This window comes from Chrysoperla carnea, chromosome 3 (genome assembly GCF_905475395.1).
Source record: "Chrysoperla carnea chromosome 3, inChrCarn1.1, whole genome shotgun sequence".
NCBI lineage: Eukaryota > Metazoa > Arthropoda > Insecta > Neuroptera > Chrysopidae > Chrysoperla > Chrysoperla carnea.
In genome coordinates this window covers 30,651,706-30,675,351 of record NC_058339.1, presented here as the reverse complement: position 1 = coordinate 30,675,351, position 23,646 = coordinate 30,651,706, and the positions used below count along the sequence as shown (strand labels likewise).

General features: G+C 28.1%; 2 protein-coding genes across 2 annotated transcripts in view; one reads left to right on the top strand and one right to left on the bottom strand.

The window, feature by feature from the left end:
* LOC123295550 (frequenin-1) overlaps positions 1-11,380 on the top strand; it is a 45,332-nt gene extending 33,952 nt beyond the window's left edge. Inside the window, exons 5-7 of the mRNA XM_044876937.1 lie at positions 8,871-8,949; positions 10,320-10,408; positions 10,985-11,380. Of these exons, the coding sequence (XP_044732872.1) occupies positions 8,871-8,949; positions 10,320-10,408; positions 10,985-11,152 (336 nt within the window). The 3' untranslated portion in view covers positions 11,153-11,380. The remainder of the gene's footprint in view (positions 1-8,870; positions 8,950-10,319; positions 10,409-10,984) is intronic.
* A 9,813-nt stretch (positions 11,381-21,193) lies between these two features.
* Positions 21,194-22,616, bottom strand: LOC123295317 (major royal jelly protein 5). The gene is made up of 2 exons (XM_044876622.1): positions 22,141-22,616; positions 21,194-22,080 (listed from the first exon to the last, which is right to left on the bottom strand). Exons 1-2 carry the CDS (start codon positions 22,531-22,533, stop codon positions 21,334-21,336), a joined length of 1,140 nt encoding a protein of 379 aa, XP_044732557.1. The 5' UTR covers positions 22,534-22,616; the 3' UTR covers positions 21,194-21,333.
* Between the last annotated feature and the right edge of the window lie 1,030 nt (positions 22,617-23,646).

The window sequence follows — 23,646 nt, the reverse complement described above, 5'->3', positions numbered from 1 at the left end:
GTATGTGGTTCGTACAAAAAGCTCTTTTGTTCATTTTCGATTCAATTATATTTTTTTATAATTAAAAATAATGCCCCCATCAAAAATAAGGGCATACATAATATTTGATATAGGTTTTTTGAAGGGTTTAATACATGTAAGTATGATATATCAACATTCACATGATAGATTTGTATCTCTATATATACAGTTATAAAGAACTCATGTTTCCCACTCAAAATTTCAATAAAAAATTCTTGGCGGGTCCTTGACATTTTAAGATCAAAAAATCAAAAATACAATTTCAATCGTTGGTCTGTAATCTGGTTGAATGGATGACGGATCAAATTGCTGCCAAACAAATGCATAAGTATAGTTCAAATTTCACACATTGGTTAATGAACCGAACAAAGTTAATTTACCGTTAATGAGACATGTATAAATTAGCTATTATGTCCAATAAGAAATGAATATTAAGCTCCAAATTTTCAAAAATCCTCACCTAAATTCTTTGAGCCAAGATTTTTATATAATTAATAGCATGATACCATAAGCCTACAGTCTTCACCTTCTTTACCCACACTCAGCCAAGTTCCAATTTTTCTGACAAGAATTTCTCTAAAGAAGTTATCGATTTTTGTATTCTCTCGATATTGACGAAATTAACGAAAAAGAACATAGAAAAACTAAAGGTCTGGCAGAGAAATCTGGAACCAAGTGTGCTTGATGACAAAAGGTTGAATAAATTGTGATGCTCTTGCATACGTTCTAAAACGAGAATTAAAGTAGTGACCTTCTCAATTAAAAAACTAAAATGGAATTGGGCTGGGCACGTAGAACAAATAAGAGATAATCACTGGACAAAATGCTCCACTGTGTGGATGCCATATGAGGCAACTTAAAAAAAAAGGCGACCCCTAACAAAATGGCGTGACAAACTTATAAAATATACAAGTACACAATTATGTAAAAAACGTAAAAGCAGAAACTCATGGATTTCATTTGGAGGAGGTCTTTGCCCAACAAGTGGGTTAAATTTGGGCTATTTTATTATTATTGATTATTATATCCAGGATACATGGTATTCACATCAGATTTTTTTTTTACATTAAACGATCACTGATTTTATTTGTTATGAAATATATACGAAATTGTCTGATATATATCTGACAGTATATTTTAAGTTTGTCAAGTTTCATGTGATATGGGTCAGACAATTTATACTAGAAAAAAAAAATTAGAAATTTTCTGTTAAATGAGAATTATTACTATTGGTAATGCCGTAGGTGTATTAAGTGCAGGCAAACAAAATTCGATATACATTATAAAACGCCTACGCTCTTTCACTCTTTGTCGATCCAAAAGGTAGTAACCAAAACCAAAACATTGCAAGATCCTAGCTAGAATTTTTATTTAAAAATTAATTTCTAAAATTTGTTTATTATACCATGTATATATGAAATATACATAGTATATTAAGTTTAGTCCCAAGTTTGTAACGCTTAAAAATAATGATGCTAGGAAAAAAATTTTGTCATAGGTGTTCATAAAATCACCTAATTAGTCCATTTCCGGTTGTCCGTCCGTCCGTCCGTCCGTCCGTCTGTGGACACGATAACTCAAAAACGAAAAAATATATCGAGTTGAAATTTTTACAGCGTGCTCAGGACGTAAAAAGTGAGGTCAAGTTCGTAAATGAGCATCATAGGTCAATTGGATCTTGGGTCCGTAGGACCCATCCGTTCCTTATCAAAAATTAAACAACACTTGTTTGAAACATTTTTTCGTAAACATCACTGTTTACCCGTGAGGGCGCCAATTAGGCGGAAATTTTATAATATGTACTATACTTGATTATTAGTTATGTGTGTGTCACATGTTTGTATGTGTTATGTGATAAAGAAATCAACACTGACTATGCATGGTATTTCAACAATTTACTCAGTCAATTGTTTGTTTTCACTTGTTTTTTTATTGATTAGAGATATGCCAAATGAAGAACAGACTTGAATTAAATTTTGAATTTGTATATAAAAATAAAAAACTATTATAAAAACTATTAACACCCAAGGCGTAACCTAACAAATAGGATTTGCCAACTCTCCTGTTTTGAGTCAGAGTTTCTACCTTTTGTGGTTTATTTCCAGTCTCAACTCTCCTTCAGATAATAATACAAAAGTTTTGTTTCCAAAAACAAAGGAAGAAAATAACATAATTTCTTATAAAAGCATTCCATTCGAATTAAGTCCCAATGAAGCGATTCTGGCAATTTAATTAAATCAAAACAGATTAACAAATAAAATTCGAACTAACACATTAAATAATCCTTAGAATTAAATAATCCACATTTACTAGATTTTTTTAAGTGCTTAAAGATTATTTGTCATCTTTTTTATAGACCAAAATTTCATTTTAATACAGTTACAATTCTCGGCCTTGAACTATGTTTAAAACTTGTAAAAGGATAATTTATCGAAAAAGAATACAATACACATTTTTTGTTAAAAATATCTACGAAAACTGGCCGGAGTTTTAGAGTTAAAGTAGTCGGTAGAAATAACAATGTATAAAAAGAAAATTCTCAAATTTGCGAAAAACTTTCGAACACGGTTTCAAAACTGAAGTTTCCGGTTTTGAACTACTACTACTAACAAAATATTTTATATTTTTTATTTATTTTTTGCTACAGATCCTTGTGCATCAATAAAACCAAATAAATTTTACACATTTATTTAAATAAAATAAAATCAAATATTAAATGAAATACTATAAATATTTTAGAATTGTTTATTATTATTAAATATATACACAAATATAAATAAATAAATAGTATATATCTCTCTCCTACCTACCTACATATGGGTAGTGTGGACCAGGAGCCAACACTATAAATGTAATGATTTTCGCTAAAGCTGGTCATAACTAAATATATTCCTGTTATCTACACCATTCTAAATTCTAGGTCATACCGTCATACCTCCATCACTGAAATTATTCCAAAGTGCCCGGAGATGGCTGAAATCAAAATAAAAAATTAGGCTTGCACATGTTCATACTATTTTCATTTAGTATACGACCTTTGAAAGGTGCATGTCAAAATTTGATGACATTTGGATTCTGGAGATACTGAAGTTTTATGAAACACTGTTTGCTATTGCTATATCAAATCTATCTACACTAAATTCATAAAATACATTAAAATGCTTATAGTACAAGATCCGAATTAAGGTCGACCTTCACCCATCTGTTTACCGAATGAAAGTTATTTTTTATGAAATGTAAAATATTTACAAATATCCCTGTTGTGGGTTGCCCTAAAAAATATGGTCCAGAAAACTTTTAATAAAAATATCAAAACTTGGAAAGCTTGTAAATTTTATTTTTTGACTGATATTTTGTGGACAATCATATAGCACCGTATTTTCAATAAAATTATCTTTATTTATATATGTGAGGCAATCAATGAATTAACAGATGAACGTAATTACTATTCACAACTTGTATAAATGGGAAAATAGTGAACGAAAAGAGGCAGACAGCATAGCTGCTGCATATTCTTTATGGCTTTTACTTTCGAGTAGATCAATATTCGTTAGATATGCAAGTCTGAAAAATTTCAAAAAATTTTACTCTTGATATTTTCACTAAATGTAGTCTTGACCACATTTTTTTAGGCAACCCATTGCATGGATATTTGTTAACATTTTATATTTCATAAAAAATAACTTTCATTCGATAAACAGATGGGTGAAGGTCGATCCTAATTGGTATCTTAGACTATTATAAAAACACCGTATTTTCCAGATTTGATCTTTACTGATTATTACTTATTTAGCAATACACTGAATGTAGAAGTATTTCGCTGTATAATTTATGTTATTTTGCGAATCACCTTATAAAAATTGCCATTGTTACGATGGACTTGTAAAACGGTGCATTTACCTTTCTGGAAGAGCAGAAAGGGAGTCGCTGAAACTTCACTGTTTCGAAAATGACAAACATCAAAATCAATCGATATCAATCCCGAGACTTCTTAAAAGAGATAATTTTTTGTGAAAATAGTTTTGAAGCATGTCTTTTTGTTTTAACAATGAGCAAAAATCATTAGAATTTTCATTCCCGCTCTTGGTCTAGTATGTTTTATGGAAAATGTAATTTTAAACGATTTTCATTTTATTTAATGAAACCTCATATAATACCTGATATTACCTCTTTCAAATTCTTTGACTTCAATTTAAATATTTTATTCTACCAATGTAGATTAATAAAAGGTTTTGCTTTTTACCAACATTTTATGATATTCAATGGATTTCAATAAATAAAATTCTTCGTAATATAATAATAGTAAAACCCAAATGCTGAACACAAGCTTGATGCCAAACATAATGTCTCTAATTTTTTTGTTTACGGCTTAAAATATAAAAACTTGCAATGCTCATTATAAATTTAATGACCACATTAAATATAAAGTACAATTAAGCGTCTCGAGCCTTTAAATATAGTCATTTCTGTGTGATTCACAGAAAAAAAATTTAGAAAAGCCACATATGTAAAAGCCAAAAAGTAATATAGATCGTTGAATTTTAAATAAATATTTCTAAATGTCATATCTCCTTTATAGCAATTTTTATAGAGTTCTATTTTATAGTCCTTTTCTATTAGCGTTTCGTAGCCGTATGATTTTTCGTTTGAGAAGTTTGTAAGTATTGATTAGATTTGCCCTAACATACTAATATGTCGAAACATCATCGAAAATATAAAAAAAACGAAAAAAATTATTGGTTATTAATTTAAAGAGCATAAAATTCTCTAAAATAAATGATCCTTACCAAATATGCTGTGATTTTGACAAAAATCGAGCTCAAAAGAATTGTGTATGTTGAAGAGATTGTGTACGAATTTATAAGTTTTGTATATACCATTCAACTAAAATTGTACGGTTTTCGCTTACCAATATGCCTATATCACGAGAGCAAGAACAATGCGGTTATAAATTTGAAAGGGAGAAATACGGCTCTATAACGATCATTTTTTCCCTTTAACAAATAGTCTTGAATTTTCGTCTACCATGGCAACACTTATAGTCTTAGAGTAAAGCGGAATAGTGCTTCTTAAATTTCACTTCTTTGTCCTTAAAAGGTATTATGGTTATCCCCAAAAGAACCTGGGATTACAAAGTTACAAAATTACATGCATACAATATTGAGTATTAAAAAAAAGTGTCGCGTTTTAATTTTGCGGAGAGTTTGTAGATTTGCGAAGTGCGGAGTGTTAATTATTTATAGCACATATTTTTCTATTATATCTATTCAAAAATCAAAAGATGAATTTTATATAGATTTATTTTTAATGTAATAAATACATAATAAGTTCACAAAAGAAATGTTAGTGGTGATAATCTTTTTACAAACCACACGTATAAGAAATTCAAAGTGTATTCCATATGTATTTCTACAGAATATTCTAAGATAATTTTATGTAGAAAGAATTCATTCAATATTGAAGATGTATTTCTATTATTGTAAAAGGAAGAAGAATTTACTTGTCTCAAGTCGTAGTTACTTTTGAGAAATTTCTTCGATTTATATTGTCCACTTAGTCCCATATACCTACCTTGATTTTTGACACTTTTTAAACTTAAAATTCAATGTAATTTAAACTTAAATTAAATCATTAAATTTGTATTTTCATTATTTTTTCTTAAGTAATATCCGTATATACCACATATAGCTACGTCCATGTTGTTAATGTGATAAAAATTTAAACAAAAATTAATAAAAACTATGAAATTGATCTTATTGAATAGTACGATGATCTTAGTTTTATAAAAATGTAGAAATATGTAGAAAAATATCAGTAAAATCATCATTTTTCACATTTAACCTCCAAATAAAACTTCAATTTATGAATTGATGGTCAGATTTCGCATGAAAACCGCCAGCTATGAGAAAATCTTAAAGTATTATCTAAGCACCGATTCGCATTAGGCTACTGCAATCTATATTCCTGGTACACTCTCCTCTATTGCTATACTGTCATTTTCTGAGTGTAGTTCCACGAGTTAAAAAGAGCAAATAATCTTGATAATATTACCTTGAAATTTTGAAATACTCTCTGTGCCATATAACGTCCATAAAACAAATAATCTTATCTACATAATTAAGGATTACTCTTCTTCTTGGTTTGAACCATATTTTTCATAATATAATATACTACCACCATAAGTATAATATCTACAGCTTCTTCCATGGCTGTGTTCTAAATAGCTAAGAATATTTTTGTTACATGCAACATATATGATGATTATGTGTTGTCCTGGTTAATAATATTATCTTATATTACCCATGTATTCTACTTTATAGCAGTCAAATGATAGTTCTTCGTTCTACATTACTTGTTGTTTTATACATGAAGTAGTAAAACTAGTAGCGGGTAAGAAGATGAGAAAAACATAATCCTGACGTTAAATTTCAAGATATTTTAATAATAATTTAAAATTATGCGGTTTGACCTCACTTTTTACGTCCTAAACACGTTATAAAATTTCAGCTTGATATCTCGTTTCTGATTTTCTGAGTTATCGTGGCAACAGACGGACAGACGAACAACCGTATATAATAAATAGGTGATTTTATGAACACCTATCCCAAAATTTTGTTGTAGCATCAATATTTTTAAGCGTTACAAACTTAGGACTAAACTTTGTATAACTTGATATATTTCTTATATACATGGTATAAAAATGAATTATTCGAAAATTATAGATGCTTGATGAAGATGATGTTTTGTGGAAATGATTGTCATTTAGGTACATTACCTAAAGAGTCATTTTCAGGAGTGGCTTCTTCTAGATGATGTATTATTGTTTTATTTTCATTTTCATATAGTAAAGTTATTGTATTTTCATTATAAATTATATGCAATAGTAATTTCATAAATACGATGCATTCAGCATATCTTTTTAGTAAGTATATTATTTTATTTGAAAACAAAAACATACACTTTAAATTTATGAGCATCATGTGAAACAAACAATATGAAATTCTCATATTCACTTTCGTACACATAATAAAGCCATAATTTAATAAAATTCAGTCGAAAGTCAATTATCAAGGCCCATCATACTTTTGGTTTGTCTACAGCTTTCACCAACCCCTCTTTTAACTAAAAATTTCAACTAAAAGACTCTGATACCAAATTTGTTGTTTTTCGAGTACGAAGGGTGGAAAATAATTATTTTACAAAATATTAACCTGAAGCAAATAAAATAAATATAATAAATTCTTAAAATCATGCTTTGATGTAAGAAATGATCTCGCATTTTACGTGTATAGCATATACTGCAATAACATAGATAAGTAATACAAGTCGCTATTTATTAAACTATTTGTCTGTTTAAAAAATTTTCATACTCTCAATTTCATTAATTAACAATTAACTGTTGATTAATAAATAGAAACATTTGCACCATTAACTTATACATAGGATATTTGACACTTAAGAAACACAGTCCACTAAATTTTGGCAAAATGCGAGCGGTTTCTTTCATTTTTCTTTATTGGTAACACCTTCAGCTGTACCATGTAAACTTTTTTGAAACAATATTTGGATAAAGAATATCATGAAAGAGCTAATAGTGACTAGAACAACAGAAAACGAACTTACCGTGGGAAAGTTTTTGTATAAATCTTTAATCTTCAAAAATGTAAAAATATCTTTATATTTGCCATATTTCCAAAAATCTTCGTGGTGAAAAGCTCATTCGATTAGTGAAAAATATAGACATCGAAATGTAATCGATGCTTCAATGTTGTGTATGAAATTTCTGATGAATAAATTTTGGATATACATAGGTATACATAGCTATTATGCAAAATTACTCCAAATTTATATTACCGACACGAAAGTATTATTCATTTCAAAAGTTTTTTTTTAATCCTCTATTTAATTACAATAAACTACAGCTTGTTGTATATAGGAAATTTAAGGGTGTGTTAATGGTTCGAACTCACCCTGGGATGCTTTAAAAAATAATACCCAATTATTCGTTTCGATACACCATATTCACTCGTTGCGTTATTATTTCTGCAGCAATACATAAGCGTCGTTATAAAATAAAGTGAAACTGTTTATTATGTAATGATACAGCTTTGATTATGCTTTGTAAAAAATTTATTTTTGCAACGACAATAAATTCATTTAAATGCATCCTTTTTCGGGAAAAGTGTTGTTACCTTCGGTTAATACCAAACTAAACTCTCGAAAATAACTGAAAAATTATTCTAGCGTGGTCAATTAGTACAAAAAATTTTATTGTTTAAAGTTATACCATAAAAAACAATTATGTAATAAAAGTTGCCTATTTAAAAATAATGTTGCTTTTTTAAATAATTTTTATGGTACGAAACAGTAACTTAATATAATTTGAAAAGGCTCATGAAATTGCTTTGTTTTTTTGTTCTACATATTCTAAGGCCAGCATCAATAACGACCCCAGGCCCAGGCTACACAATGGTATCGAACATACTGGCCGTGGGCTGTTTACCATTTTTCTATTCTTATTTTGATTCCCCAACGGCAATTACGGTCTTTCCTGTCGCATTTAACTCCCACAAGAGTGAATTTTGGGTTGCTGGAATGTTGCTATACTAATGAGCTATAAAATTCAAGTAATAATGCCATTTTTATTGCACCTTTCGATTGAATTAAAATTTGTGGTTTTTTAATGGTTCATTAGCACTGTAGAATCAAATTGAGTGAAATATTTTCAAAAATGATTGTAATATCCTATTAATAGGTTTAACTGTAAATTTAAAAAAAATATTAATAAAGAAACGATTACATTTTTTATATAAAAAATTGTTTTAATATGGTTTTTTTTTTGTTTTCAGGATGGTTCAATTGAATTTGAAGAATTTATACGAGCGTTATCAGTCACTTCAAGGGGTAATTTAGATGAGAAATTACATTGTAAGTATTAGATTTTTTATTTACTTTGCCTCATCAATTAAAATGTAAGATTAATTTCATATCTCGTTCTTCAATAAAAAGCTTTTTATGATCGTCAAAAATTCATTATGTTATAAAAATGTTTTTTTAAGATAATCAATGAATCATTACTATCTGAATTAGTCAGGCCAAATTTTACCGATAACCAGGAAAAATAGATTCACAACTCCAATTTTCAAAAAAAACAATTCACAACTCCAAAAAACATAAAAATTGCTGAAAATTAGTATTAAATTTTTTCGCATTTAAGTAGGGATTCATTCCGCTTATCCACCCTTATGTTCACAATTTTATGGATTTTAATTTTTTGGTGGGAACTTTCTATAGGTACAATCATTAAATTAACCTAATTTTTATACTTTTTGGATCAAAATTACCCCATCCAATGAGTTTCATCAAATTCCAAAAATAAAATTTTTTTTCGATTTTCGATTTTTCTCGATTTTATCAAAAGGGTACGACCCCTTAAAAACTTGCCAAAAAATCGAGAAATTTTTGTATCTCCAAGTTTGATAAAACTCTGTATATATGGTAATTTTAACCCAAAAAGTACAAAAATCGGGCGCATTTGACGACTGGTCGAATATTTTTTGAGATACGAACTAAAATCGATACAAATATTGCGATATCTCAGAAACTCTGCATACAGTCATCAAATTAACCTGATTTTTATACTTTTTGGATCAAAATTACCCCATCCACCGAGTTTTATCAAATTCCAAAAAAAAAAAATTTTTTTGCGTTTTTTACGATTTTTTCAATTATTGAGATCGTCAAATTTGAAGTTACCAATGCTCAATGCCGAAATTATTCGTTTAAATTATAGAGGTTTTATATTTTAAGTAAAAGAGATTTTAGGCTATGAATAGAAGGGAACAAAAAAATTTATTTATATATAGAGGCTCAGTACTGAATTACAATTATTTGCAAAAAATCAAAGTTCATAAAAAAGATAAATATAAAAAATAACTTTCAGGAAATTATCATTTACCAGGGAGGTTTTAATTTTTTTTCCTTGTTATGGAATAATTAATATAGCGAGGTATTGAACCAGTAGTATAGTTTATGATTTATAGTGACACAAGAACTGCTATAAAGCGGCAATGGTTTCAACGTAAATTACGTTTCTTATTAGAATGTCTTATAAGATCTTATCATTTTCCATTATGACTTTATTTAAACTATTTAAAGCGATGCAGAACCTCAATATTCCTCAAAATATATAGATATACCAGAAAATAAAAATTTGTAACATCAAGAAAGGTTTACAATGTACAGTCGGCACTCCTACTATTTCCCAATTAATCAATTATTTTCTCATATGTTCACAGGGGCTTTTCGACTGTATGATGTTGACAACGATGGTTTTATTACACGTGACGAGATGTACAACATAGTGGACGCAATTTATCAAATGGTGGTATGTATCTCAATAAATTATTAATTATGGCATGCATGAAATATTCAGTTATTCAATTTTAAAATCGAACAGTAATTATATCGATAATAAATAAATAAAAAAAATTTTGAACAATCAAATGTGCATAATTTTTTTTTTTTTTTTTGCTCGTGCGAACAGCGAACCTAAGACTCAAAAATCTTATTGTCTACCACTGGTCAAAAGAGGGTTTCCGTTATCCAAAATACTGGAAATAGCAATTTTTTAAGAGTCAAGTGATGGCCACGTTCTTCCGAGTGCTCAGCAATAATATTTTTACATTTTTTTAGTCAGAAATCTTCTTATTTGAATATCTGTCTTGGGTTATTAGGTGATTGCTTTTAGAGCAGAGTCAAATTTATGAAACATTTGTATGTTTAAACTTAGCTGATGGGGTAGGCCTTAAACTTAGCTGACCAGCATCAAAACTTCCAGCCTACGGTCAACAGATTTTTTTAAAATTTCGTTTGAAATAAATATTCGTTGATTTCGACGCTCGTGTGTCCTCTTTGATTTAAAATAAAAAACGGCTTTCTAATTTTCACATTTATTGTACAGGGTCAACAACCACAACCAGAAGATGAAAATACACCACAGAAACGAGTTGATAAAATATTCGATCAAATGGATAAAAATCATGATGATCGATTAACATTGGAAGAGTTCCGTGAAGGTAGTAAAGCTGATCCACGAATAGTGCAAGCGCTATCGCTGGGGGGTGAATGATCATTAACAAATCCGGATCCACAACCGTCGAATACGGATCAAACCGTATTATCAGATCCGTCAACATCAAATCATTCTTGTGATAATATTCAACAATGATCACAAGTCACAACCAATAACACCAACAATAACCAACGTCTTCAGCAATAAATCATATAGTGACGATCATGGTGATAAAAAAAAACGAGACAGTTAAATTAGAATTGTAATAATAATTGTATTTGTAAGTTTTCTCTTCGTTTTTAATTCATAATTATTAATTTTTAAAATGAAAACAAAACACAGATGTACTTTTCATTTTGTAAAATATACAAATTTTTTACTAATAATACTTAAACGAAACACACACACACACACACAAAATTTCAGAATTGGAACGATTTAATAAAAATGTTTCCAAATTTTTTGTTGTTGTATTGATTATTAAAATGGGAGCGATTTCAGCTCCAGTATATGAGCGAAGATTCAACAGCACTGGTAACAATAATACCTAAGGTTAATTTATTTTTTTTTTTTGCATAATTTCTTGTCAGGGTTCATAAAAGCGGCTGATTCGGCGATACTTGATCCGTACTTACTTTGATATATTTATAAAGGATGATCCGATAAGACTTGTACGTTTTTAAATTGAAATAAAAACAAAATGATATGATATATCAATATAATTTTTTTTTTTTTGTAGTTTTATACATGTGATTATGGAATTTTTACTTAAAAATAATTTTATTTTAACGCCTGTTGATTGAAGTAAAAAGATTTTTTGCAAAATAAAATAGCATTGTTGTTACCTTGAAATGAGCTTGCCAGAAATGGCACAATGCTGCCGGACACAAGCTTTAATAATTATCCGGGAGTTCCATTTGCGAACTGCAAGTTACTCCCCAAAGAGGATATCTTAAAAAGGGCCAATCTTAAATGGAGATAGGAACGCACTTGTGGTACTACAAGGCAGATATGGTCTGAGTACAATCACAGGCTTTCCGAAGATCTGATATCACTTCCAAGGGCCTCTGTTCGCAAAGTTGTTGCGGCTATTACAGGACACTGGTTGGGCGGCAGGCATGTTGAACGCTTGGGCCTGGCAGTGCATCACGACTTATGCAGGAGCTGTCACAGTGGTGAGAAGGAGAAGACAATGTCTCATCTTCTCTGTCACTGCCCAGCTCTTTTCATGAGTAGGTGGACTTACTTGAGACAGCCTCTCTTTGACGACCTCTCCGACCTAAAGTCTGTCGACGTCAAAGCTCTCTTGCTGTTATTAAACAGCTCCAAATGGTTCATAGAGAAGTGGCCGGGGATGGGCCAACCCTTTCTCGGTATCACAACGGACCCTATGGTCTAAGTGTGTCCCACCCCAGGACAGCCACTCTAACCTAACCTTACCTAACCTACCCTGAAAAAACGTTCAATTACTTGAAATCGTTTTTAAATAAAAATACTATAATCCAATGTTCAAAAATTTAAAGAATTTATATTAATTCAAATTAATTTCATTTGTTCTGAAATATTTTGTCTGATTAGTCAATGAAACTGTTTATTTTTAAATATTTAACTTATTTGGTTCAAATTTATAGTGTAAACTTATCTTTCAGCCAATTTCAAATACCTGCACTTCATAAAGTCTTTAAAAAAACGTTGTGAGTCTTTAGAAAGAAAATTTTATGTCCCAATTATTCTTCAATTTAAGTATGAAGAATAAACTTCCCCAACAAAAAATCAAGATTTTTTCCAGTAAGAATTTTATTTAATATGCCCTTTATATCAAAGAAAAACAATATAAAATAGAATATACCTCCAGTCATTGAACGCAGAAGTGTTTAAAACTTTCGAAATGTTTAAAAATAATTATTATTTGACAATTCTTTTTAAAATAGTTAACTTAAAAATGTAATGATAAGATTTTTAAACTATAAACTCCGGGCGATTAAAAAGAAGCATTTTTATTAAATCGTTTATACAAAACTATGAATACCAGGATCGATTAAGTCCCGTTCACACATTCAAAACACAAATGAAAAACTTTATCTTTCGAAAAACAAAACCATTCCTCTATCCATTTCCCCCCACTTACAATTCAAATTGTTTTGTTTAAAACAAACAAACAAAATTGTAAAATATTTCTTGCATTTAAAAATAATAAATAAATAATATAAATTAAAAAAAAAAACATCGATGTATGCAAATATTTTGTAAATAAAAATTTAAACAAAAAAAAAACAAAAAAATTAATTAATTAAAATTAGTCGTATATACAATATTTAATAATATTATGAATTATTTATTAATATAACGCATAAATTTAAAAGAAAAGGCGCTAAAACAAAATTTAAGCCTTTTTATCTCATTATAAATATTGCATATTGTTGTTGATGTTGCCATTTTTCATAAAAGCGCTGTGAGCAAAGTTTTCAAAAATTTCTAAAAATTAAAATTAATATATTTAAAATGTCAATTAAATAATATTATTATATTTCTAGCCAGTCACATTAAAAAGAATTTCTGCAAAAAAAAAATAATAATTTCGATAATCGTTAAAGAAAATACGATTCAGAATAAAATTTAGTTGGGAATTTCGTCCCAATTGTTTCAGAAATTTGAAAAAAAGAAATTTTTTTAACGAATTACGAAATTATTGAATGCAAATAAATAATAATTTTGATATAACTGTTTTGTGACAAAATATTTTAAACGCACGCAGTTAAATTCAAAATTGCAAATATTTGATTGAAAATTAATCAGGAAAAATAAAAAAAGATAAGCTTCTTGTTATTTATTATTCTTGTTAATGCCAAATTTGATAAAAAAAGATGGCTGCTTTTTACGTCCAAGACTACTTTAAAAAGTTATTTGAAAAAAAAAATTGTTAAAAATTGTTTTGAAATAAATTTCAAAAATGAAACCGATATTAATTGTACAAATTTTTAAAATAAAACAAAGAAAAATTTAAAAAAAAAAAAAAAAACCTTTTGAAATTATTGATAAAATATTTCAGTTTATTTCTTCGTATTTCCTAAAATCAGTAACTTTGTAGCACAAAATATGCTGTGAATGAATTTATTATTGAGAATTTCTATTATCGTAAACAAACTCCGCCAAAGCTTATTGTTCTGATTTTAGAAGGTATCAATATATTTATTATTTTACATTCCAAAGACTTGTTAAACTCATTCAAAGAGCACATATGACTTTCATAAATCGTTACTTCAGCACTATTTTTCTGATAAATTTAATAATTAAAAATATTAAAAAAAATATATTTATACGCGTTGAAATTTTCATTAAAAAATTATAAAAAAAATATTGTAAATTTAAAACTCTGCCTACGTTTAGTAAAATAAATTTACAAAATAAATAAAAATCTAAAAGAGCAAAATGAAAATTAACTTAAATTGATTCAATACTAGTTCAAAATATTATAAATCGCTTTTAAAGATCAGAGAAGTGAAAGATAAAAATGAATTAATGGGCATCAGAAATTAATCAAATTGAAAATTATTTTACGTGGAACGATTATAGACAAAGTTTACCGGATACTTTTGATTACGTTTTATATACAATTTTTTTATAACCTTTGGAATTAATAATATTTTGAACATTAATTAAATATAATTAATAAATTACTAAACGTAGTCAAAAATCAATACGTATTTAATTAATCTTACAATTAAGAATTTTATATTGAAATAAATCTGTAAAATCATGAATCTATTTTCATTTAATTGAGTTAGGTTGGTGTCAAAATTGATATTATTTCAATTAATTTATCAAAAAATAAACCATCAAAAAATAATCAACTGGAATAAAAATAAATTAGTTGTCTACGATGTCTTTTGAATCTCGATTGTGTTTCTACCATTGTCTCGATTTTATCTTAGATTTAACTTATTCGACTATTATTCTTAACTTCGATTCAGATTTTTTTTAAATCCTTAAAACGCGGTAGATAAATGCCAAATGTTCATAGAATTCGTAAAGAATTCGTAGTGGATATTAGTATCTTTTAATATTTTCTGTATTTCTAAAAGTTAATTAAGACAGATACCTGATCTTTCTCCTTTTTAACCGACTTAAAACAAAACAGGAGGAGGTTATCAATTCGGCTGTATTTTTTTTTAAATATTTTTTTTTTATATTTGTTACGCCAGAACTTTCGACTGGGTGAACCGATTTTGATGATGCTTTATCTGTTTGAAAGCTGATCGTTCCCGTGTGTTCCCATTTCATTTTGGTCCAGCAACGGCATTTATGAGAAAACCATAAAAGTCCAAAATTTGCATAAAGTATGTACGACAAGAGGACGAATAACTCAATATCATGCCAACCGATTTCGATTATTCTTTTTTTAGTGATAAATTAGTTAGTGTACTTCAAATACACTAAAAATAACAAAATAAAAAAAATTTTCACAAAAAGAAAATAGACTTCAAAAGAAAAACTTTTCCAAAACAAATTAATATGCACTAAAAAGTAAAAAATAATAATAATATAATGTAGTTAAAATTGTTGTTATTTTTGGAGTCGGTGTCAGTCAAGCTCATGTAGCAAACTGTTCTGTCAGAGTTATTTCCTTGGCTACCGACTCCAAAAATAACAATAATATTAACTACATTATATTATCATTATTTTTTACTTTTTAGTGCATATTAATTTGTTTTGGAAAAGTTTTTCTTTTGAAATCGGTTTTATTTTTGTTAAAAGTTTTTCTTATTTCATGTTTCAACGAAAAATACCAGTCCTACATGTACAAGGAACTTTTTGGTTTTCCAATAAAGAAAGGTCTTTCTAATTAATATTTAAGTATCTATAAAAGATAGTTACCTATATTTAAAATACCTTCACTGCTTTTACCTTCTCACTATCTGTAGGTATTGAAAAGAACTCCCCTAGAAGACAAGTAAACAGTTTTCAAAAACCAATTCCTCAAATTAATGTATAAAATAAGAAAAAGTTAAAATGAATTAATTTTGATAAAATCATTTTTGACACAAAAGCATATAAATCTTCTAACAATTATTATTCTCGTTTTTGCTCAAAAATAAAAATAAAAAACATTGTCTATGATAATAACTAATTGATAAGTGAATTGTTTCTGTGAATGTCTTTTTCTATTGTACTTATAATGTTAATATAATTATTAATAACCAAAATCGAAAAATTTATGAGAAAAAAAAACTTATATATAAAATATTAAAAAAAAATAATTATTCTAGTCATTAATATAAAATATAATTTACGTAAATATTCATATAAATAACATTTCTAATTTACCGACTGATTAAAGATCCGGTTTCAACTTTCAAATCATAGTGTATTCAATTTTTGCTGGATGCTTGTCGATGGCAAAATTGATGGTTCTCGAACACTAACGATATCATAACGAAAGTGCCATAACAATTTGTTCATTTACAGACATGTTCGTTGTCAGACATGTTCGTTATGATCGTTGCTATTCGAAAATACACGGTCTTGCAGCGGCAAGCATTTAGCACAGAGCGAATACGCTATAAATATCTTTGATTAAGACCATTTACACAAAATATTGGATTGTGTAATACAAGTTTTATCAAATTACACCATGATATTTTCAAGAAAAAACTTTTTATTATTATCTTTATCAAAGACTTTTTACATTCGAAAGCCGGTCTTGGTCGATATTATACAAATTTTTTAATTTCATTTTAATTGATAGGTTTTTCTTGGTTCGGTTTATTTTTCTCTTTTATATAATAACAACTTTGATTACAGAAAAAAAATTACACACGACTTTTCGAAAATATCATCTCTTTTAAAGTAAATTTTTTTAAAATATTTCCAATACAATACAATATTTTTGAGAGTTGAAGCACCGTCAAAATGGACACTTCATAAAAAAATTGATTTTGCCTTAGCACAGCAAAGGTGAGGTATGTCTAACCTTCGTGCTTACCACCAAAGAGTTAAAATACAGTAGAGTCTCGAATATCTTTCATTAAAATTTGACAATATGCGGGAATAGATGACATAATCTAAAATAAAATCGATTTATTAACAAGATATAAACAATTAAATAATTTTTTTCTATCCTTTTTTTTCTATTATTATTAAATTCTTCATATTTTCGAAGTTTTTTTATTATCCAAAAATTGATTGCACACGATGTTTTGGCCCGATTGATTGAGGAAATAAAAAATTTTAGGATAAGGGCTATTGCAGATTATCGAGGCTCTGCTGTATCATTATTATAATAAAGTTTTCAAACTTAAGTATTAGAATAAGCTTCATTTTAAATTAATTTCAATTTTAAACGTGTCCAAATTTGCTAAAACCTTTTAATAAATACAATACCAAGTCATTATAAGTGGTAATTAGGTGAGGTAATGCATTGTAGCGATCTGATAATATTACAATTGGTCCTTACTTTGTGATTGTCATGTTAAAATATACCTTCACAATCAATGGGTTGTTACCTAAACGAATTGTTCTTGTTATCTAATTTTTCCCGTTTTCATTTGAGTCTTTATTGTGAGATATTCAAATTCAAATCTGTCAGATTCTCAATTAAAACCAGAATTTTTATAACGAAAGAAAACTTTTAGCTCAAAATATCAGACACAGGGATAACATTCTCTCTCACACCTGAAACGTTTAAATAAAAAGCTAAATTTCTTATGTAAAGGCAATTAAACGCAACGTTAGAAGAATTGATCATAGCTGGATTTAGGTTTTGTGAGATTATAATTGTGAAATATGGGTTTAATTACCGACAAACCAATTTTGTTAGGGACGAAAAAAATGCTCAAAGTAAATAAAATCGACTGGTAATATTACATAACAATCATACATTTATGATGATTCGGTAAATTTTTAAAGAAAATTGTTAAAAATAAAATGTTAAGCAATAAATTTTTTTAAAATTTTTGGTAATTAGTTAATAAGTGGTAACTTCTTAAAGAATGACATAAAACATAAATGGTTCAACACTGAAAGACACCAAAGCCTTTAAGGTCGAAATACATTGGAATTGATTTATCAAAATGCGAACTAATCAGTTTTTTTTAAAATGATAAGAGTTCCAAGAGTCTTGTTCGCCATAATAACATAACAAATCGATCCGATGGGACTGACACCTACAACCTTTCAGGGGTCAATCAACTAAATTTATTATTTGTGTCTTAAAGGAGTTACTGTTTTATTATAAACTTCTATGCAAATATAAAATATTTTAAATTATAAACTCATATTTGTAAATATTATAATATTTATGCATTCTAAATTTTTGGGAAAAAATATGCATTTTGTTAATAAAAAAAAATTATGTTTACAAAACACATAAGCGATTTATTATTGACCTTGAAATTTATGTCACGTTTGTAATAAAAATTACTTATGAATAATAATATAATGTTGCTTTTTTTTGCGCTGAATAGACAAATTATTTCTTTATTCATACGCCCGTTTTAACAAAAATAAAAAACTCTCAAAATAATTTATGGAATTAAACATAGCATTATTATTGATCGTACCTTGAAAGTTCTAGTTGCTCCTCTTAAATGGTACATCACCTATCTATCACCAGATGTCACTCTCGAAAATATGCATTTAAATTCTCGTGTGGATGCCATATCCAAGTCTATTTTCATTTTATAAACTTTTATTTCAATAAAAACTAAATTCCCTATGACTAATTTTGGCATGATATCTGTGTGAATATGTATCTAGCAAAACTTTAAAACGGTTAAATGTAGAAATTATGGTTCATAAATTAATGGTTTATCTCCCCTGTTGTACTTCCTTTGTACAAAGCGATTGGTTTTCCGATTTTCCAATTAAAATAGAAATACCCATTTTGATAAACTCTTCTTCTTTTCTGCTATCATTGTTCATTTTAACTATGAAATCAAATAGAAACAAGCCATGTTCCGGTAACTATCAAGGTGGTGTATTTCAGTTGGCAGTGTATTCATTATATCCAAAGAATTGTTTTTCTAACTGCCCTGTTCTATATTTACAACAAAACTCAATTTTATTTTGAAATACTAACCACTTAAAATAAAATTCCACAATTAGGCTCTGTTTGAATTTCAATTGTAGATATTAATAAAAATTTGTTTATAAAGTTGGCCACTCTGAAAACTCTCTGCCAGCTTTTTCTCGATCGAAATAAGGTTACTCCCTTGAGACCCCAAAAGCTGTATTCGGCAGAATCTGGCCATGCAATGTGTAACGGGCATGCTGTATATAGCAAAGCTTGATTACGTCAATCCAAATAGACGCCAGTTTTGTTCAGTGTAGTGTCAAAAACGGCATTTAACATAGCTTCAGCTCAGTTTTCGTGATTAGCTCAGTTTCCGAGTCACTAAAAAAAAAGTTTCCTACCAAAAGTTTGTCTTATTGAAACATATAACACACCCGTTAGATCGTGAAAACCACACGATGGTAAATTACCATCTATGGCATTATGATAAACCAAAGTGATTCCTTTTTGGTTTGACGTCGTCCAACAATCACGTTTTACGTATCAATAAAGCAGAGATCTAAAGGTATCAAATAAAAAACAGTATTATATCTACCTGTCATGATAATAAGTAATTTTTCTATAAATTTCGTTTCTCGATAATTTAAATAGTGTAAAATTCCCGCCAAATATTACTCCATTTATAAATTCAATGCTACCAACATCATGAGTGAATTCAATACTACCACCTTCATGAATCAACCCAATCATACCAACGTCATCAGGAGTGAACTTGTTGATACCAACTTATAAAAAATAAAAGCTTACATGATTTTTGTTTAAAATAATGTTATTTTTAATTCCATTTCCGTCTTACTGAAAAAAGTTTAGATTTCCTAATTTTCAATAATTCCTATTTATTATAATCATTATATATAAATATATTAATTTTGAAAATGACATGTGGTCATTGATGACCCTGATGTTAAAACACGATCATAAATAAATTAAATAAATAAAAAAATAAGAATAATTCCTATTTATTATGTTTTCATTTAATTTCTTACAAACATTCTGTGATAAGAACAATCATTAAATTGCAATAATGAAAGTTGTGTCTTGAATTGTGGTAAAAAAAAATTGTATAAATGTTTTAATTTGTTAATTAATGTTGTTATTATAAACAAAATAATGAATTATCACCAATAATGAATAAAAAAAAATTAAATAAAAATACATATAAATAAATTTAAAAAAAATATTAAGTGTGGGTTAAAAAACGCACTTAATTTAAAAAAAAAAAATTAATAATTAATAACAAAAAATTTGATGAAAATATCGTTGTTGTAGTCCATACCAAAAAATGTTGTTTTCTCATTTATTAAATAAACATTAAATATTGGAAAATGTCGGTAATTGTTTATTTGGTGTCTTCTTTCCCTTAGCTATTTTCAGCCATTCATCGTTTATTAAAATAATTTGATTTTATCCAACTGTTCACTTTGAAAGATAATTTTTAATGAAAAACTAAACCTACAGAGTGGTACATAAATACAGCATAAATCGTAATGAATGTAAAAGTAGACCACACAAACAATAAAAGGTCGAAAAGCCTTTACAACATTTCCATAGCATAAAAACATTATTTTTTAGATAAAAGAATCTTTAATATTTAAAGAGAAGATAAGAAAATCTTTAATATTTAAGCCATAAATTTAAAAAAAAGAAGTTTTTTGCACATTTAAGTCACACTGATTCGATATCTTAAATTTAGACACTTGTGCTTTCAAACTGTAGAATGCTTAAGTTTATTTCGCAATGTTCTTTTAATCATATGAATATATTTAGCACATATCGGAAAAAGTTTTCTTTTGTCATAAAATATCAAAAATTTTTGTCGAATTTCGTCTTTAAAAGCTGTGTTGAATATTTTTAGATTTAAAAATTGTTTGAAATGATATTACAATTTAATTTTCAGCTTAAATGGTTTTTCTTTTCAACAATAATTATATTATTAAAAGTTTTTGAGCCAAAAGAAAACAAATTTAAACAAATAATCTGGAAAATGGTAAAAAGAAAGTATTTCATTAAAAAACATTAAAAAGATATTTTAATTTTTATATCAATTTTTATTCAAAACTTTCAAAAATAACAATCAAAAAACAGATAACATCAACATAAAATAACAAGAAAAACAACTTTAAACCACTTCAAACTCTCAATCGCTCGAATTAATTGATTCTATAATTTAATCGCATGTTTTTACAAGTGGGTGTAAAGCAACAGATGCACCCATACATCCAACTGTGTTAGCAATAAAGTCTTGGAAGTTACTTTCAATAACCCACATGAGTCGTTTGTAACCTGGTACTACTTGTGTAGCTAATCTGCATTCATTACCCTTTTGTACCAATAAGAAGTTTTCTGGTTTGAAGCATGTTTCTGAATTCCACATAAAGATATCAGATTCTCCCTTCAATCTGAAGAAGATTGCTGCACCATTGTCTGTACCCAAGATAACAATTTTGTTCAAGTTTGGTTTTGGTCCAACATCGACAACAGCACCAGAAGCTTGACCGTTACGTAAGTATGCAGCCTTGATTGAGAATAATCTTGAAGATGATAAGTATGTGAAGTACAAGATGTTGTTTCCACATGATTTGCGTACGAGAGCTAAGTATAATACATCACGGCGAGCACATCCAGCTGTTACTGCTTTTGGTAAGACTACACGATATCCTTTACCAGCTGATACATCATAGACAAGGATAGCTCTGGTGGCAGCATCACTGACATATACGAAGCAACGACCATCTGGAGCATAATCAACAACCAAGTATTGGAGTCGGGAAGCAGAGCTAACCAAAGCACTGAGATCCAAGATTTTAACAACTTTGCCTGTTTTGACTGAGATAGCTACAACCTTTGGTGGGCATCGACGGACTGGTTGTTCCAAAGTATTGACAATACCAACATCAAGTACCCAGAGGATATCCTGGTAAACAATCGAATAATTAATAAAAAATACAAAAAAAATTTAAAATGTTTTACTTACTTGTGGATCCAAGAACAAATCAACAGCTGATTGTAAGGCTTGGCAGTTACCTTCTTCTTGAAGTGCCCAGCATGGGAATGGTGATAAGACAGCTTGGCATTGTTTGCTCTTCAATGAGATACGACCTAAGGTGAATGGTACACCAGATTTGTATCTAGGTAATGCGATGTATGCTTCATCTTTGAAGATTTGTGTGCGTGTTGCAATTATATTCCGTGAAATATATCTACCAGATGATTGATAGATATTTCTGGTTGATACACATGGCCATGCTAAATTAGCACCATTGACAGTGTAACTTAATTCTGGTAAAGTTTGTCGATCACATGATCCACCTACAGTGCTTACATAACAGCATATAGCTACTGTTACTAAAGCTAACACTTTAACCATATTTAGTGATGTAATTTAAATTGACTATACCAAATAATAAATCCTCGAAATGCTTGTGCTATATGCTTCGAGGATGAGTTGAATTAAAACTGTAATACTTTCAACTAATGTCTTACGGTTTTTATATGAAAAGTGTTTTCATAAGAATTTACATTTAACTTATAAAATAATTTAAATATTTATATGAAAATGTTTGTAAACTTTTAGTTTATTGTTTTTGTATTTGGCGGCTATAGCCATGTTATTTGTTTTATTTTTTTAAATCAGCACTTTTTCATATACATTTGAAATAACTGACATTAAAATTTATATTGTACACAATCCGGAAATTTGAAAGAAAAATTTTTATGAACTATTTTTTTTAACTAATTCAATTATAAATTCCGCTAAGAAGTTTTTTAATGAAAAATAAATTTTATTCAAGATTTACATTGATTATTTTCTTAAAAATGTAATGAAATTAATTAATTCTTAATGCAAAATTAAATCCTAGAAATAATTGTTTTGGATTTGAACTTAAAAGGATCATTTACATACAATCGATCAACAGAGTAATCATCGCTATGCGTTAAATATTCATATTTTCAGATAATATTTTGGGAACACTATTTGATTTAACTCGATTAATTAAAAGAAAATTACTTTAATATGTTTTAACGAAATTAAAAAAGTTAAGCTTTCAAATAAACGATTCATTGAAGTTATGCACAATATTCTAAGAAAATTCAATTTTATTTCATGTTGGTTGAGCGAGTATTGGTGCGTTTATTTATCCTAACTCCTTTTATGCAAAATTTTGTGATAGGTAACTCGTTCTCGAAAACTGATAAACTTTCATTTAATTAATCAAGCTTAACCTGGATTTCCTTTCAGAATATGATACTCATATGTGATTCGAAAGTTTGGGGGAATAACTTGAATAACTATAGATTTAGTTATACTCAATGGAGCACTAATTCAGAAGGAGTAAATACACAATACGGAGCCAAGGTGCTCAAATATTAGGATTTGAGGTCAGTTTCTAAAAGAAGTATTTTCACAACCACTAATAAAGGCCAACGACAGTTCAGTTTGAAAAGACATAATTTTTTTTATAGGGAATCCAACGATGTT

Bases quoted from the DNA above. Each gene is read 5' to 3' on its own strand.
- LOC123295317 (XM_044876622.1), bottom strand. From the start codon at position 22,533: ATGGTTAAAGTGTTAGCTTTAGTAACAGTAGCTATATGCTGTTATGTA. The intron at 22,081-22,140 runs GTAAGTAAAACA...ATTGTTTACCAG, and splicing joins ATTTGTTCTTGGATCCACAA to GATATCCTCTGGGTACTTGA.